The 19,906-nt window shown below is 37.8% G+C and overlaps 1 protein-coding gene across 1 annotated transcript; it reads right to left on the reverse strand.

Moving 5' to 3' along the window:
• Positions 1–7,896: 7,896 nt before the first annotated feature.
• ccn5 (cellular communication network factor 5) lies at positions 7,897–12,128 on the reverse strand. Its single transcript, XM_027016498.2, is given in 6 exon segments — positions 7,897–8,510; positions 8,513–8,759; positions 8,947–9,167; positions 10,208–10,456; positions 10,873–11,089; positions 11,988–12,128. Coding segments are annotated over 6 exon segments (1,020 nt in total). The 5' UTR covers positions 12,054–12,128; the 3' UTR covers positions 7,897–8,490.
• Between the last annotated feature and the right edge of the window lie 7,778 nt (positions 12,129–19,906).

The raw sequence follows: 19,906 nt of genomic DNA on the forward strand, positions 1-19,906 counted from the left end.
TTCTATTCATTTAGAATAAAAACTGATCTAAGTTCCTTTAAGAAACCCAGTTACAACTTTAAGGGCTGTACCCACTGTGAGCCCGGTGCCCAGTACAATCACATCATATTGTTCATCCATGTAATGTATATCCCTTTTAAATTTCCCTGGGTAATCTGTAAAAACTTCTAAAAATAAAGGAATTATATTATCTTTAATTAAGTTTGGTTTCTTGTGAGTTAAATGCGTATATCATTAAAGCCAACACTTTAATAAATCACTTTGGAATGCATTAGAATGTATTAGTGCTGCGAAACAGAGAGGTGAGGATGATTAAAGATGGACCTGGCCACAGCACTGTACTCTGTGTAGCTCTAGTACATTCGAGTTGTAATATGGATCTTTTCTATTGTTGAGTGGCATGGTATTCTTGTGATGAGTGAGTAACTTAAAAGTCTTTGATATGGATCATTTTAATAAGTCAAACTGCATTTCATATGATGATAGCTTTATACTTTCACAGGCACTTTCATTTTCCCAGCTCACTTCAATGCAGGATGCCTAAGATTCACTTATAAGAGAGAGCTGAACAAATTCCGCTTTATAGCATTTCTGAAAAGCATCTGTTGCAGAGTTGTATGGGAGCATATTCCAGACTTTTTTCCATGTTCCAATGTAAATTTAAAATTCTAATTAAATGGTGTATAAAATTGCATTTTCCATGTGAGTGGTATTGAAGACAATTAAAATTCAAATGCAAAATATGTATTTACATTTGCATCTTTATGTAAAATAGCCAACACATTTTCAATGAAAAAGCAAACTACTTTTGACCTTTAATTTGCATTGTTTTAACTCATTGCATTGTTATCTAACCATAATGCTCCAGCTCTGCCAAAATGAAAATTTATGTACTGAACATTATGTACTGAATAGTGCATACTGGTATGTGTAATAGTATAGTGTGCAGTATAGCATTCAGTATGCAGCAAACGCACATCATACTGTGGGTACCAGTCAAATGACTGTATGACAATTACATCCATTTGTGAAAAAAATTCCTCCACCGCAGTTTCGTGCCTCTTCTGAACACCCTAAACTATTAGGTACTTTTGCAAAGAAATGCATAGAGAACATGGCAAAGGAAGGCTGGGAGGAACTGCTACCACCGCTTTCATTTTGGAACAGGATTTTAATGTGAATACAAAACTGAATACAAAACTTCAGTGTTTCTGATTTTTGCTACACACGTGTGCATCTCGCTCTCTTTTTTTTTTTTTACTATTACCCATGAAATAAGTAAAGCTTATGTAGTAATGACATTTGATTTCAGTTGACTTCTTTAAAGTTACAAACATATTGACTTGTGAATGTATTTATATGATTTATGAATTTTATATGTTTTTTAAAAAAACATGTTGTGGGACCCACCACCCTTTCACCAACTCAGACTCAAAAGAAAATAATTTTCAAATATGAACAAGAATGAGATGAGTATTTTTAATTGTTTTAATTTTTTAATTGTTTGATTGTCATAAAGAGTAATGAATTCAAGCAAGACAAAATAATTTCAAACACGTAATTTAATGATCATGCAAAGATTACATTTGTATGAGATGATTTTGTTAGTATGGAAGGATGTTCTGATAAATCAGCAGCATCAGGGATGAAAGCGGGGCAGAAGTGGAATCCGCGAACAGCAGTGCAGTTGGCTAAGAGTTCGTTAGAGTGAAGGGATGTCATGCCATGGTTCAGTTGACTAAAAATGTATTTAATAAGGAGAGCAATTAATAAGTTCATGTTGCCAGAAAGAAGGTGAATGATGGTGAGTTTTATCTGTGAGCAGGAAGAGGATGCTCGTCATGCAGCAGCAGTGTCACAAGGAAAGGAAGGCCAGTGGCTTTGCAGGAGAAGAGGAAAATCATCTGGCAAGAGCTGTGGGCAATTGATGCAAGTTGCATCAGGTTTTTACTTGGAGTGACTTATGACGTCCTTCCAACTCCACAAAACTTTGAAGAGTGGGGAGTCAAAGACTCTTAAGTGTAAATTATGCACAGGAGTTGGCATGCTAAAGCATATTATATTAGCATGCAAGGTTAGTTCGTCACAGGGTCATTACAGGGAGACAAGTGTTCAGAGCAAGGCAATAGCCATTAACAATAGCCATTAACATTGGGGGGACCAAATATTTCAGTGGGGCAGGGAATTCAATAACTCATGAGAGGAAATAATAATAATAATAATAATAATAATAATAATAACAACAAAATAACAAAAGTAACTTAAAAATTCTAAACTTAAAAAAATATTCAAGGTCATTAACCTGTATCAGGTCAACTGCACAGATATTTCCACACAATATATTTTATTTACTGTATTTTGTAAATAAAACCCTAAGTTGGAAGAAAACATTTAAGTATTTAAGTATGTTTGTCTTTGTACCATGTTTCTCAGATTTGCCAAAATTACACATACTTCAAGCAAAAACAGATCACACAACCCATTTCATTTCAAAACCAGGCAGTAAGCTCTGCAGTCCTGCCACAGTGGGGACCTGATGAATTTTTTTCTTTCCTCAGTGTGCAGATCCAATCTGCATGAGTGTGTTCTGCTGAGACAGTACTAGAAGAAACCAATGGACCTCTAACCCTCATCTTCATCATTAATGAGGTAGAGGATGAAGATCACCTACCTTTCTCATCTCTCCCAGAAAGACCCCAGCATCAGGGTGAAGTTCTGAAAGAGGAAGTGGTGGAACAGTGTGAAGAGTCTGAGGAAGAGAGTGATGATGATGATGATTGCACACTTCAGTACACGATGTTGCATATCTTTGCCTCTGAGAGCAATATCAACCTTTAGCTTCCAGTAGCTTCCACTGAGGGAGAGGTACAGTTTGTCAGAGATTCAGCTCTGGACAGCCTGCAAAGTACAGACAGAAACACACAGGTAAATCCATCCACTACTGGCCTTCCAGGAGAAGGGCAATCAACTAGCACTACCTGCACAGGCAGCAGCTTCAGTGTGTCAAATGCTAATGTAGAAGAAGATGAAGAAATGAGGTTCATTTTTGCTATTCGCAGTACCCAAGAAAAGAGGCCCAAAAGGCACCTGAGGTGTCCCCAGCCCTTTGATTATATGGTGCCGGAATATGGCAAGGACCACCCTGGCAAGGTTACACACCTGGATGGTATTCAATTTACAATATGCCACCATCTACTGATGCCTCCCGGACACCTTACCCTGATTTCTCAGTGACGGCATAGAATGACCAAGCTCAGCAAAGCTCCTGGCCTGGAAACACTCTCACAGCTCCAGTGCTGCTCTTGCCATGGGCCAGAGCTGGAGAAGCCAGATGGAGCAAAGTAGCTCCAGGAAGAGGAGGAGAGAGAAACTCCCAGACCTCCTCTCACAGCTACGAGAGATATGGCAACCCCAGTAGAAGTAGTAAAGATAAAACAAAATTTAATAATTGTGTACCACAGCCTGTTTTTTTTAAAGGTCCAGCTCATCGTTAAGTTTATTTCACATACAATACAGTCCAAAGTCTTAGTTTATTACCAAGAACTTCATGTTTATTCCATGATTTATTCAAAACTAATATAAAAGTTTATTTACCGATACAGAATATTCTGAAATATATTATTTACACATGAAACACATGAAGTTTTGATCTTCTTGAGAGATCCTTCAATAAATTTAAATATATCTGAATATCTTGTATGGATAAATTTTTTTTTCTCCAATTTTTAAAACTTGCTACATCGTATATTGCTTTCATGTTTAATTCATATTTCAAGTATAATCTATGTGGGCTTCCAACTGTTATGTCCTTGTGACGTTACGAGTTTGTTTTTCATGCTGTGGCGTTTTAAGATTTGTTTTACAGGTTACCCACGTGAGGGCACACAATAATTAAACCATTGAGCTGCAGAGATGATTCATCCTTACAACACGGATGACCTGAGTGGCCAGTGGGATAATCAATTTCTCTTTAAATACCTGTGCTACTTATGTGTTTGTGCCCCGTGGTGCCTTTGTCAGAAGTCAGCACGCATGCCACGGTAGACAGTGCTCTGTAAGGCTCTGAGTTTGTACAATCACTGTCAGTTGTAGGCTCTCTTTGAAATTGGGATGTTGAGTTTGAATGTTCCCTTTTTCTGTACCGGGTTCTTTGAATAGGGCCTTAGGAGTTAGTACTTTGATGTCTAGCTAGGTTCTTAGAGCCTTATGAGTGTACTTGATCTTTAGATGATTTATGTACAGGGCCTCGAGTGGTTAGATGCGATGCTTCTTATATAAGAGTTTCGAGCTGTTTCGACAGTGGATGTGTAATGCTTCTCAATTTGGAGTTTCAAGTTGATAGTTTCAAAAGAAATATATATCTTTGATTGACAGAAACATTGTGAGTATTGTTCTTTTGTTTCTTTATTTGGAGTTGTAAGGGTTGGTGCCATGTTCTTTTTGCCTTTGTTGTATATAGGTTTGTGATAGGGAGTTAAAGTAGGAGTGATGTATTTTATTATTTTTTTAGGGAAGTTAGTGGTTGAGTTGGCTTTTTTTGTTTTGTTTGTTGTGTTGCCATAAAGCCCACCCTGAAGAAACACTCTTGTTGTTTATATATATATATATATATATATATATATAGTATGTGTGTTTTTGTTACAGTATTTAAGAAAACAATAACAATACATAACTGTTAACCCCGTAAATGTGCATTTGTGCAATTGTGTTTTTTTTCTTTAATGTTGTGCCCTTTTTGGTCCTAGAATTCGAGCTCACAAAAGGTGTAGGTAATAGGGCGGTAACACCAACACACACTGTCAGCTATTAGTGCAACTCTAAGCATATTTTGAAACGTGACATTTCAAGGGTCCTCTATATTTTAGTCTGGCACCAAAAGTAAGAGTTCTTATTGAAGGACCCAAATCACAGAGAACTTCATTGTTATACTTTATTTAGTCCCTTAATAATAATAGTAATAATAATTTCATCTCATGAGTTGAATTCCCTGCACCCTGGGTAGGTTTGTTCATGGCTACGGCCTTGCATGGCTACAGCTTTGCATGACTATGGCCTTGCATGACTATGGCTTGCATGGAGTAAGCTTTACTCCCTAAGGGAGCCAGGATGGATTTATGTTGGAGAATGTTTGTAGGTAATATCCATGTGGAACTGGTGGCACTGAGCATACATTAACAGTGCCAGTGGGGCTGGGTACAGCTGTAGTCACTGGGAAGCCATCATGGATGTTATGGTTGTGGTTGCTAGTGGCATAGTGCCTAAGAAGAGTGGCTTGGTTTAAAGTAAGTTCGGAGAGGTGTGAGGCTGGGACACCAGACCTCACTGATGAGCCTCCTGGAGGTATCATAGGCTGAATTAAATAAAACACAGACAAAGGGAAGTTCCTACCTGATGATGCCTGAGAAGATCCCACAATGCTGTGGTTGACTGGAGTTAAGAGAGTAAGCAGGTTCCGAGGTCAAGTTCTCATGTTCTTCTACTGGCATAGGATAATCAACATCTTATCCTGTACATATACAATTAAACATATATTACTCGTTACTGGTGGACAGCAAGGGATAATACAGTCAACTTAATATCAGAATCCCTGTCGTTCATCTGTACCTCAGTGATGGAGAGCTGAAAGGTGCTCAAGGAATGTAAACACTGGCTAAAATAAAGCACACAGTTCCAGTTATGCTGTCTACCGTGTCTATGATTTTACACAGTTTCAGAAGTGTGTCAAGAACCAAACACTAAGTAGTAGTGGTCTACTCCACAGCTGAGCACCCTAAAATAGACTGGGATTCAGCTGACTTATATCAGGAGTTCAAAAGGTTTTGAAGTCATGTAACATTTTTTAATTTGATGGTGCCCTTTCTGAGCTAACAGCTAACCAGCACGCAGGCTGGTTAGGCACATGGATTGGTGAGCAATACAGAGAAATATACAAAACACTCAAATGGACTGACAGAGAAAAGGAAGACCCATTCAGACCCTGACAACATGCTTAGTGACACCATTATAGTGAGGTCAGAGAAAAGCATGTGCAAGAAAGGCTGCTAGACAAAGGTGATGAACTGACATTAGCCAAAGCAATAGAAATTGCTCAGAAGCACCCACAACACAAGTGGAGCCAATGAAAGTGTCCTAAAGGTACTGTTTACTCATACTGTAATATTCGTATTTTGGACATCGATGTGACACAGACAGATGATGAAAAAGCAGCAGCTCTTAATGGTAAATGGGCAGTTTTGTCAAAATGTTATTTTAAGATTTAAAATTCAGAATAGACAAAAGAATCAAGAGTAATACACAAACTGTAACACAATATAAGTACTGGTGAGATGAAGCATTCATCCATAGTGCTTTACGCTTACTCAAATCCCAAGCTGAAGCCAGTGGAAGTAAAGGATCTTAAGGTGCAATACAAGAACTATGAAACAATACCAGAGTTTGAAGTTGTAAACATTACCCAAGAGAATGTGCTCAGTAGTAACACGGACGCTTAAGGTGAAGTCATTCATATTAACTCATTACAAAATATCTTGGAAAAAGGTAGTGTTAGTGGAACTTCAGCAGTGCAAATTATACCAGTAGGACTGGACTTTTTTCCCGAGCTGGCGCATACCACCAGAACACTGCCAGGCAAGTATACAATTAAAATTGACCCAGACGCAAATGGAGTGGTTCAACCCATATGCTGCCAGCATGCAGCACTTAAAACAAAAAGAGGACAAAAACTCCAGGAGATGGTAGAGACCGGCTACATCACCAAAGTGAATCAGCCAACTGAATGGGTCAGTGGTCATTGACCCATTCATGGGTCAGTTTCTCCAAATTAAAATAGATCTCTTAACCCCCGGACTGAGCTAGTATCATTCTATCTCACAACATTCAACACTCCATTTGGGAGATTCAGGTGACTAAGACTGGATTAAAACATGCCCCAGAAATCTTTCAGTGGATCATAGACACGATGCTGAAAGGCACTGACGGTGCTACAGGAATTATGGATGACATTTTCATACTCACACCTATAAAGGAGCAGCATGACAAAATTCTCCATATGGTGAGTCTCATATTGTATCTGTAGAACATTTACTTCTCTACACATAAAAACCCTGACTTTCAACCAAAGAGTGAATGACATCTTCATATTAGTCAAAGGCAGAAATCAGATGCAAACACAGAACATGAATATCACCAAACTCACTAAGCCAGAGGGATCAAGTGATCGAGTGACTTGTGGTAACGTAGCCAGTAGTATTTTAACCTCAGTGGGATGTAAATTAGTTTATAATGAAATCTACAATATTCCATTGGCTTGTTTATATTGATTATACTTACTTTATTTCAAACTTTATTAATCATTCATGAATACTGTCTCTCAGTCTGATCAACCAGTAAGAAATCAATTCTGTATCCCCCCGCTCTCATAGGTCCAAAATCCAAACATGGAAAATCAGAAAACTGACCAAGGAGTCATTTCTTTCTAAAATTCATATTCAAAGGAGCACAAATTAAACTCCAGGAAAATTGAAAAACTAATTTTTATTTATTCTATCAAAGGAAAAATTCCATAATTAAGCATTACATCCAATTCTTCATTCTCTATTTTTTGCCTCAAGTCTGAAAATTAAACTGATAAATGTTACACAGACCCTGTGGCCTCCATGTATGGTGCTCTAAAACACATGAAATGTTTATTTTATTTATCAAAAAGAAGGAGACTAATACTTGGATAATGTAAAACACTGTAAGATACATGCCAGGAAATTAATTCCAGAGTGCTAAAAAGGTTATTTTTAAGGGTTGAGAACTCTAGGTGCTGTTTGTTGTATATATTACCTAATTCAGTTTTATTTTCTGGATTGTATGAAATATCTGAAACATGAAATGAAATAACCCTTTTTATTTTTATTTTTTATTTAATCCAGACCATAAGTAAAAATACAACAGAACATTTGTAAAATGTGCAGTAAGCAGGTCCTTACTGTCCTTTGTCAGTTTTAGGGACAGTAAGTGACAGCAACATTCATGCAGGTAGCATCAAACTTCAATAAAATACCAAGAGGTACTAGTCTATATGGTAGCTGTAGGCAGTAATTCAAAGTAATAGTCGCTATCATAAAAATCAACAGAACAAACAAATAAAATATCTTTATAAGCTACCATGTCATTGTTCTTTCATATTCTTGGCAAAATAAGTTTCAACCACATGAAAGGGCTAATTTTATATACATAGGCGTTAAGTGCAGGATGGGCCAGACAGTCTTAAGAAGCCTATCCTGTCTAAATGAACCCATATCCCAACCTGTATGCTAGATCTTCATGGTGAAGATTATTTTACAGTCAATTCATAAAAAAAGGGTGGTATGTGTAAAGTGCTATTCTTCTATTGCTTAAAACAAAACTTGCAACCTGTCCTAACTGCATGAGGAAACTAAACTACTCATCTGGCAGAAGTAGGAAATGGGGCTATGCGTAAAATCAGTGCATGATGAGTCTCTAGCCCCAGAGAGCAGTTATGATGGAGAGTAGGGGCAGTTATGATGGCAGATGCAAGAGTCAATCATCATGACATCCTGGCGGAGCAGCCATCCCCCCTGGCAACGGAAGGTGACTGCGACAGTGCGGGTGCGGTGTGGGGTACAGCAGCGCGCATCGGTACATGTGCCACAGTAGCGTGGGCGGTAGAAATGCATGCTGTAGCAGCCCCAGTACAGCAGCCGCACAGGAATCTCTGACTTGTAGCTCGACTGGCATCTCCTCAGCCACTGGAACATAAAAAATCAGGGTGAACCAGAATAACAGTTAGTCATAGTAATTTAGGAATTATACTATACCACATTTTGAACATGTCAAGTCTCTTTAGGGCCAATATAAAAAAGATGAAAGCAAGAAATTATGAGGTGATTCTCTAGTGCTAAACTGATCTGTATTGGACTGGACTGAATGGCTCACCTTAAAAGTGAGACGAGGAAAGGTGTGGCAGGGGCGGGCCTTACAGAGCCTGATCTGCATTTCTTGCCTGCAGGCTGGGTTCTTGTTGGACATGCGTGTGGATAGGCCCTGACCACAGGTATGTGAGCAGGCGCTCCACTCTGTGCTTTGTTCTATGCAGTTTGAGCTAGGGCTGGCTTGGTAATCCAGGCGGGAAGCCAATGGTTGGTCAATGCTGTAAACTGTTGACATGCAATATAATACACATTCACTGAAATTGTACACATTTAGTGAAGTTATCTAATGCTTTTGTCATCTCTTGAGCAGTTTTTTTAATACTGCACCAAGAAAATGTGAGATGCCCTAATATAAATATGTGCTACTATTGTTTAATGGTTTAAAAAAATACTCCACTAAATCCTAAAAAGTTATATTTGTAGCTGTTCTAAGATACTCACAAATGGAAAATTTCTAGTCACACTGATGACAATCAGTCATTTGTTGGCAGAATTCTGTCTTGGTAAATCAGTTACTTGTTAAAATGTTAAAGCTACTCTGGGTAAGACCGTTGTTTTGCATACCAAAATACAAAGAATAAAATATACAGCTGCTTTTGACATAACTCAAGTGACATCTCTCAAATGTTAACGTTTTCTATTCCCCCATAGTTACTCTATAGCCTGCCTGTTTTGAACATTAATTGCTGTGTTGCATAGTCATGACTCATGGAAAGTGCCTTGAAGCAGTTACTATTTGGGCTGCATTGGCAATACATGTTCAATGAAATGCTTAAGTAAAAAGTTTTTAAAAAAGTACTTTTTTAAGTAAAACGCCTCAGATGGGAATGCCACAGACAGCCATTAGATAAACCCTGCCTGCATCCGCCTGCCCAGTGGCTAGGACAACAAACAACATTTTTCTGATTTTTGAAAAATCCTATAATAAGTAGGGAAGATCCGCCTGCCCAGTGGCTAGGACAACAAACAACATTTTTCTGATTTTTGAAAAATCCTATAATAAGTAGGGAAGATAACTTTGTCTCCAACTGTTTGTGAAAATTATTATACTATAAACAGGGATGAAGACATTATCTCCAAAGCCCCTTTATGTATGAGTAAAGTAACCACATTTTGAACATGCAATACAGCATATTCTAAACTTATAAGAAACTGCTATGTCAATGGTTTTAATATAAACGATCAGCAAGACTTGACCCTTTTAAATTGTCTACTGATAATACATTTTAAAATCATCTATTACTCCCTATTTGAACGTTATTCACCTGTTTGTGCATCCTGAAGCACATTGATGTCCAAGTTGTCACACACCCACTCCTTACAGCACTTTCCTGGCAGCTGGACTCTCTGAGGATGAGGGCAGTCTGGGGTGGGCAAAAGGATGTCCTCACTGCACCTGGGCACACAGGTCATGCCGCCACCCACACAGCGGCACTGTATGGCACAAGACGGGAGAAACACCTCACCCTCCTGATAGGAAACTCCATCCAGCTCACAGCCCAGCTCCTCTTGACCTTGAACAGCAGACATAAAGGATTTGGAAATCAAAGACCAATAGGATGCAAACAGGCAGCAAATGTACAAACAAGAAAAAATATGATGGAACAGGGAAGTCAAGAGTAAACTGAGAAACAGTACCACAGTGCTTAAGCTTGATTTTCAGCACACTGTGATGTTTCACACAGTTACAGAAATAAACATATGGTAACAGTGCAAGTCCTGTCAGTTTGCCTAAATTCCTACTTTAGTTTCTCACAGCAAATGAAGGCAGAGCAAGCATGTCAACACTGGTGAGGCCAACAGCTGTTAGGACATTTTTGGTGAGGGACCAAGGAGCAGCAAGGCCTCAGCTTTCTAGATCTCTTTTTACTGACATTGCCTTGATAAGGCAGACTGCTTAATGCTGAGAAAAGAAATACTCTGAACTCACTAACACACTCTCCTGGGTCTCCGGGAAAGCTAGTGCTGTAGTCACACTGCAAGCCACGCTGCTGATCACACAGGTGCACATGGGTGCATGCCTCACCCTTCTGCCTGGCACACACCTGGCAGCACCCACACCCATCTAGCACAAGAGGGATGCCATCAGGGCAGCTGGCTGCCAAGCTGGGGCATAGGCATGGGCTGTTACATTGCTGACAGTACACCTGTGGTGGCAGAAAGGGAAAAAAAGCATGAAAGCTTTAGCATGGCAGTTACTTTGTCCTCATTACACAGGCCCATTTGGACTAATGTGGGGAAAGTCCTCAAAGGACAGATTCTCTTTCTGCCATAACTAAGGTTTACATGTAGGAAATCAGCCTTTGTAAAATCTGTGAAATGGACAACAGGTGACAGCAGCTTTTACGTCAGTTTTTAGCAAATACTTGGTACAACCAAATTTAGCTGGAGTAAAAATGCATTAGATTACATCACAATCTTGATGTCTATTGTCAGCTTTCTAAAAACGTCGGTTGGATCATTTTGATCATAAGAGTGTTCAAAGAGATGATCATCAATGATTACTATTAAACTGTTGGGAAATTCACATCTGATTGACGGAAAGACTAACTGATTTACTTTCACATTAGCAGTTATGCTTCGACTCACTCCAGTCATAAGTCTGCGGGATCTCTTGTGAATCATTCATTGTGATAGTTCCCAGATTTTTAAATATGCTTTCTGTTACAAATGGAACATTAAGCCAAAAAACACTATGAAGAAAGATCTAATTATAGTTAACAGGCATGTATGTTTGTTCAGAAAACACTCAATAGGATTATATTTCTCTTTCAATAGTCAAAATATTCTAAATTAGAAAAAAATACTCTGGATACACTGTGTCACAAAAAAAAACCTGTTCTTCATATTTACAGTACAAAAATTGTATATAAAACAAACTACATGTTGCTTAGCTTGTATCCATCATCCAGCCTTAAATTCTAACCATGAAAATATAAACAAATATCCTTCCAACATTTCCAACTTCCCTTAGCAGTAGGAATTAGTTACCTAAATAACTCGGATCCCCCAGATAGTGAATCAAGTAGAGGAAAAGCTGCTCACCTTGGAGCATAGGAACATCAGTGCCCATGGTAGTAGAGCATGTTTGCTTTGCACTCTGGTTTCCATCCCACCCAAGATGGTGTTCCACTTCAAGTGTGCTGAGCTAGTGGGGCCTCTGTTCACTGGGCAGGCCTGAGCATGCGCTCTTTTATAAAGTCTCAACTCTGACGTCACAGCCCGTCTGCCATGTAAACAGTATGTGGCCAGCGATTGGAGATATTTGGAATTCCACATCCCTGGCCCTCCTCCCAACCCGCACTGCTCCTTTCCTCTGATGTTCTATGGTTCAGCATTAAAACAGTTTTATCATTTGTAGAAGAAAAGCGCAGCAGCAGATGTGTTCCTCGCCACTGCCCCATGCTCTTGGTAAGCAGAAATATGTGGCTAATAACATGGAATGGAATGTCTGAGCAAAGCTTCTGTTGATTTCTCATTGATGAACAAGGAACATGGCAGTTAGGTTGGATGGTAAATTCAAGACATTCTAACATTATTTTAACACAACTTATTTTAACTTTTGTGGAGTGGAAAACTGAAAATGAAAAAGAACATCAGATAAGCTAACAAAAGCAATTTGGAAAAGAAAACATACAATTTCTCAGTAATGACACTCATTATAGAGAAGCAATAAACATACTAGAGGTATGCTGTATAGAAAGCACACAACAAAGAGAACATATAATGAGTTACATTTTTTGGGTACATTTTTGAACTAAAGTGATTTCCTTTACATAGTACTAAAAAAGGCTATGGTCTCATACCATACCAGAAAGCCCTCTTGCATATTTTGTTTTCATCAGGTGCATAGACCAAAAACTATTAAAATGCAGACTAACTAGGTAGAAGAGCTGGTTTAAAAATAGACAGACAGAGGCAAATTCACTTTAACAAATATTGCAGATCATGCTAATTCATATGGGACTCAAATTGCCTGCCAGATAGAGCAAACATTGAGAAGACATTAGTTTTGACTCAATTCAGACCTGCCACTCTTGTGTTTATTTTGACACACTTTTAAAATAAACCACCAACTTGGAATGTTCTAGTACAACTCAGTGTTACTCTGAAGAGCATGGCCATCGTTTTTTGGGGGGTTTTTTTTAATTCAAGAAAGCGGCTCTTTCAGAAGGAAACATACTGTACTGTGTTGTAATGGTAAGCAATTAGGAGGAGGACGCAGAGGTGGAGAAGAGAGATTTATTAGAGGCAAATCCAAAATTGTAATAATTTGGAACATTCCAGGGTCATAGAGCCAACACTTAGAGTCCGGGAATACATCTTAAGAACCAAAAAAAAGTACACCATGACACAAAGGGAGCAGGCTATAAACAATGATACAAGCAACAAAAAGAACTAACACCAAACACTAGAGAATACAAAACAGGCAGAGAAAACACAAGGCTTAGAATAAAAACAGCTAGGATTAACACACAGGTTAGGATATCACAAACAGCAGCAAGGACACAACACACAAAGGCTTGCCCTGACAAATATAATATGTAAACACTACAGTAACATCAATTCTCAATTACCAACAACAAGACAGCGCAAACACAGGGATTAAATACATGGGCTAATGAGCACTTAACAAGACACAGGTGCAACTCATGAGGAGTGGAGAAACGAAACTAAGGAACGGAACCACAACAAGGAGGCAAAACAAAGACACAAGACAGGGAAACTCTAGAGACAGGGAGGGGCCAACTGTGACACATGTCAAAGGGTTTGTTTTTTTTAACTTTTGCTCTAAAAGACACAATGTGCTAGTCAAATAAATAAGTCCAAATATTATTTGTCCTATACCTATTCTAAGATAAATGGCAAACAAAATCAAAAAGTGATTTTTTCATTGGGGAACTGTGATAAAGTTCAGCCTCATCACCAGGACTATTAAGAGTTCCACAACCAGACTTTATATGGACATTTACACTGTTGAGGCTATATAATAAAATAATGTACATATTTTAAAGAAGGAATTATGTGCATATTTATCTAATCACTTTTAGGAATGTTGGTGCTGACATGTGCCTCCTCTTGTAAGAGCCAGAATGATCTACAGTAAGAGAGTGCCACCAGAACTGTGAATCATTGGAATATTACAGTAACTAACTAGCTTGAGGTAGAAGTCAAGAGTCAAAAGGTTTTTTATTGTCATTTCAGCTATATACAGACATAAAGTGAAACAAAATAACATTCATGACACACAATAAACCTCACATGACAATCATAGCATGATTTATTACACATGCCATAGATGGAGGTTATCAAATAGTGTTATGAGAAGACTCCTAGACTAAGACAAACTATTTTGTATAATATTTTAATTTTTAATACATTTTGGATGTTATAAACTGCATACTATATAAATGTTAATACACTTGTTGCTAGGAGGATCCTGCATTTATCCGAGTGGCAGTCTTGGTATAGGCCTGTTGTGTTTTTGAAGTCTCATTTTCTCATTTTCCCGTTTCATTAATTTAATACCCCACGAGAACTAGATTTCCCACATTGTCTGATTAATTAACTGGCATGGCAAAATTAAATTGAGCTCTCTCTAGACACTAGCTCCTAGCTCACTCCTAAAGTAATATAGCCAAGATCCTTTCTTTGCCTGTAAGGACTGAAGATCCAAAGTCAATAAGAGGGGGGAGTTGAATCAGACTGATTTTCAATGTGCCTTTATATTCCACACTGATATCACAGAGTTTTCACTTACATTAGTGTCATTATTTTCTAATAAGAATGGAATCCTATCTCTAGAATGATAGAACAAAGGTGCACATAACCTGGAAGAGAATACCTCAGGGGGTGACTAGAGCACACAGGTGTTTTGTTTTGTTTTGTTTTTCTGAAGGAGTGGAATAAAGTTATTCAACTTCTGAAGACATCTCATGTAAAGATAATTTTGGGGATTGTATGTGTCTGGAAAGACTTTGTGAAGATTATATACTGTTAAGAGTAAACAGCATGCTGTTAATAGTACATCAGTGATGGTAGTGCTGTGCGGCAACACTGCTCTACAATGTTATTAATCTTTTGTCACAATGGAGAACAAACAGAGGAACCCATTCTTAGTCATGGTTTGTTAACAGTTATATACAATTGAAAGCTTAATTAATCAAAAGCAATAAGTAATATGTACACATTAAGTTTTCACAGTAATTTCTGTTTCTACATAAACCCTAATGGTTTTTATGCATTTAATTCCAGCTCCACCCTAGATGTGCACAGATATGTGGACACTCTGTATTCCAGCAGTGAGGACATCCATCACCAGGTTGTTTTTTGTAGTGAGGAATTGGTACCTGGATTCCTTGCATTCAATCTGAGTGTGTGAAAATCCCACAGAAGCGTCACAGGAAAGCCCTGCGTCTGCAATAAGGATTGTGTCCCAGCAAGGGTCAGATAGTGACGCAGGCAAGAACACATAGCTGTTCTTGAAGGCTAGCTCACACCCACCTGCAGTGACAGCTTTATGGATGTGGTATGGTTGTAATCTGAAAATGTATTAGAAAGATGTCACTATTCATGTAGATGATATCCTGTAGTGTTGAGAGTATAATGTAAACATGTAAAGTGTAAAATCCACCCTATCCCCCTCCATGCTGCGATTTTCTACACTTGCCTTACTGAATGTGTTCAGTTGCCCAAGATAGTTGCCCTGCTACATTATTAAAGTAGCCCAAAATAAAATTGAAAAGGTCTAGAATCCATGTTTTTTTCACAGAAAGTAAAAAACTATTTCCATTTAAAGGCTATATATATATATATATATATATATATATATATATATATATATATATATATATATATATATATATATATATATATATATATTTAAAAAAAAAAAATTATTTATTTATTTTTTCTCTATACAAGCCTGCTGGATATAATTGCCTCTGCTACTCAGTACATTTTAAATTTCTGGAACTTCCACAAAGAATAGATTGTCAGACATTGTCTTCAGCTATTTAAAGTACCCTGGTGTCTCAATAAAACACAAAACTAATAACAACTCTTATCCTTTTTAAAAATAAAAGTTGTATAATAATATCCGTTTTAAAATAAGGAGAACAAATAAACAAGCGACAAGGGCTGTATACACTTTGTTAGCTCCTTCCTAACTTGTAGCTGGTATGTCAATATTTTAAACGGGTAATTTGCAGTTATGCAACACAGGAAGCACTTTTGATACACACAGCACAGTAGCTTTCTGAATTCTGAATTAAGAATGGGTTAAATATTTGACATATAATAATGGCATAGATTAAAGTGATAGTATGATAACACCAGGATAGAAAATCAACGTAGGTTAGAAATCTCAGGACCTACATTAGATCCTTGCAAATTTTCACAACCTACACATCACCAAAAGTGTCTCACTTGGTTAGCGTGATTTATTTTTGATGACAGACTAGATAACAGATACCAAATACCAGATATCAAATACCAAAGATTTAAAAGAGAGAGATGCTGTAAGGAACCACACACCAAGGGAAAAACATATAAAAACATGCATTGTAACAATTTATGTCTACATTTGTCCTCAAAACCTTTATGTAACCTACATTTCAAATCTGTATCTTAATAGGGCCAATAGGTTAGCACGGGGCTTCTCGAGACACATTAACTGCCGCAGTCTAAAGGGATATTCCCGTAGACTGATGTATGACATTTAACATGTTAATGTTATTGTAGGTTGAGCAAGAGAAAACGCTCATTTAAGTTTTACATGAACTGATCGGTGCCAAAATAAACAAAACCCTTTCTTTAGGAACTATACTGCTGTATCTGAAAAGAAAGTACAGAAAGCTTAACCTGCTATAGACATAGCCTAAAGAATGAGGAACACAGAAATACAAACCGGGCTAAGACGAATGAAGGGGATCCATAATTACATAAGGAAACAAAGAAAACCAAAACACAATAAGCACAACCAAAAGAGACATAACGAGAGGCTGAGAGAATCCTTTAATGAAAGAAAGAAGAGGGGGAAGAAAAACCACATAGGATGCTAAGGGAGGACCTAAGAGAATGACCAAGAAAGACAGGAGACACACAAGGGGTTTTTCAAGTATAAGTGGAACTATGGAAGCTTTGTTGGTTCTATTGGCCTTTAGATACACAATCTTTCTGCTAAACTTATCAATACCTATGCAGATTACAATCATAAATAGATTCAATAAATAAAAAGCTTTAAGCAAAAATAGTTTTTTTTATATATATATATATATATATATATATATATATATATATAAAATGTGATTGGTGTTCATGACCCTTACTGAATTACCTTTTCATTGCCATCAACGTAATGCTGAAGGAGGCTATATGTCCTCTTCTTTGGACAGTATTAATTGGTAAGTCCCAATGGGATCAACAGTCCTTAAAGCCTTGCATATCCTTTTCTGCTGTACTCTTATCTAAAAGGAATGCACAGTGATATCAAAGAGTGGAATTTTTTCTCAGTGAAAATATTAAACATTGGACTGAGGACTTATTGTGCTTGCATCATAAGGACCGTTGAGGTGTCCACTTGATTTTAAAAGACAAATCTATTTGAATAAGTGTTGAAAGGATGAAGGTTCAAAAATAGTGTACCTTCATCCTTTCAACACTAATATGAGAAACATCCCAAAAAAGGAAACAAAAAGATTTTTGCAAAAAGATTCATGGTAATTATTACCTTAATAAACAATTAGCTCACTCATATACTGCAAAGAAAACCAGTAAAGTTTTTATAGCCTGAATCTGGAAATTCTGTATAGATTCTATGAGAAGTGTAGCTTAATTGCTAGTCTGATGGAGAAGATTCTAGCACTAGAAGTGCGCATCCACGACCATAGAAAGTGTTAGACCTGTCGAGGAACTAGAAGTACAAGCTCTGGATGCCTTAGGGAAGTTAGCAAGCCCTCAGCTCCGGCACTACAGCCCTCTTCAGTGGTGCGAATGGGTGACGTTATGACGAAATATCAAATCAAATCAAAACTTATTTATATAGCACTTTTTACAATAGATGTTGTCACAAAGCAGCTTTACAAATGTCCAAGCCCAAGCTCCCGGTGAGCAAGCCAAGGAAAAGCCCCCTAGAGCATGAGGAAGAAACCCTGAGAGGAACCAAGACTCAAAGGGAGGCCCATCCTCCTCTGGCCGACAAAGAAAAGACAGAGAGAGAGAAATAATATTAAAAATAAAGAAATAAGCATCAATGTCTATGCCAGTTTTCTAGAAGACCTAGCCTGGTCTCAACGGTGTGCACATGCTATGGCAGCAAAGCTAAAAGGACAGAGCCAGAAGGAAACACAGGCACAAGGGCACCCTGAAACAACAGCACTCTGTCACTCTTAGTCAACAAACCTGAGTGACAAAAGAGAGGTGAAGTGAAAGCATCATAACATCCCAGTTTACCATAACTCTCAATGCCCATGGACCCCCAGATCGATACCTTTACCTAAGATGGGAAGTGTTTAATAAAATGCAGGGAAGGGAGCATTTTAAGAGCTGGCTCACTGTTCCAGAGAACCAGAAAGGACAAGGGTCCTAGGGGTGGAAGGAGAACCAGGCACTGAAAGAGGGAACTGGACCTGGAACAGGCCCAACACTACATGCAACACACATAGAACACAGTACATAATATATACTGAGAATAATAAGGAACCCAGTAGTGCTCATTGTGGAACATAATATTTTACTTTTGTAAGCTGAGAGTATTCATTATGTGCAAGGTGGAACTGATAGCAATCTGCCAAATAGAATTGATCCAGGAGATTGCTTTTCCTAAGGCCAATGAGTGTTTCCAGCTTGTCCAGTAAAATGTTGCTGTCTATGGTATTGAACACAGAACTAAGGCCTAAGACTACTTGAGATACAAGGGATGCATGTTTTATCAAAGGATATTAAAAGATCAATATCTAAAATGGTTATCATTGGTTTCAATGCAGTAATGTCTAAATCCGTACTGAAATAACTAATGGACATTATCTGCCTGCAAATACTTATAATTGCAAGGAAACTGCTTTTTCTTATACTTTGGAAATAAAGAGCAGGTTCGAAACTGGACAGCTCATGAGGATTAACAATAGATTTTAAAGTTAATGGCTTAATAACTGCAACTTTGAATGATTTGCAAATGTAACACATGCTAACAGAAAGATTATTTATAGTAAGTATAGGTCCTGGGCTAATGAGCACTTGGGCAGAAATTCTTTAAGTAAAATAATAGGAACTGGATCGAGTAATGCAATGAGCAGTGAGGATTTCGAAGTATTTATCATAGGAATTAGCTTTTTTTCCCATAGGAATTAGGCTTGGGGCGGGGGGGGGGGGGGGGGGGGGAGGGGGAGGGGGGGGGGCAATTACACAAAAAAATCACCAGTTGACAAAATTACCTTCAAATTCCTGTTATAGTCAGTTATTAATTAGGTGCAGCAAAATGCAGTCTGGAGGGATCCACCATGTCCATGACCAATTACCATGCCTTGATACATTACTCATGCAGTGTTCTCATACAGTGTGTAGGTCAGTATTTCTAGAGGGAGTATTCTCACTATGTCCTTATACTTATCGTTCAATGTTAAGGCATCCTCTGAAATCCAGTATTTGAGAATTTCTTGCTATATATAAGAGTGTTTCAATCAATTTAGCATTGTGATTGTTCCTTGCACTGTTCACTTTAGTTGCCAAAACACACTGAAGAGCTCCAAATCACATCTAATCAAGGTAACCATCCCATTCTTCACTTATTTGTAAGATTTTTGTATTGTTGTACATTTCCACAACATATAATCATAGATACCTATTTCTAAATTACATTTAATACATTTAGGAGCATGTAAACCAAGCTTGCCTCTCAAAAATAGTGTATAATGTAATATTTTACATTGTACCTCTCTGTTAGTATTACAGCTCAGAATAGCAAG

The sequence above is a fragment of the Electrophorus electricus genome, chromosome 22 (genome assembly GCF_013358815.1).
Source record: "Electrophorus electricus isolate fEleEle1 chromosome 22, fEleEle1.pri, whole genome shotgun sequence".
In the NCBI taxonomy this organism is placed as follows: Eukaryota; Metazoa; Chordata; class Actinopteri; order Gymnotiformes; family Gymnotidae; genus Electrophorus; species Electrophorus electricus.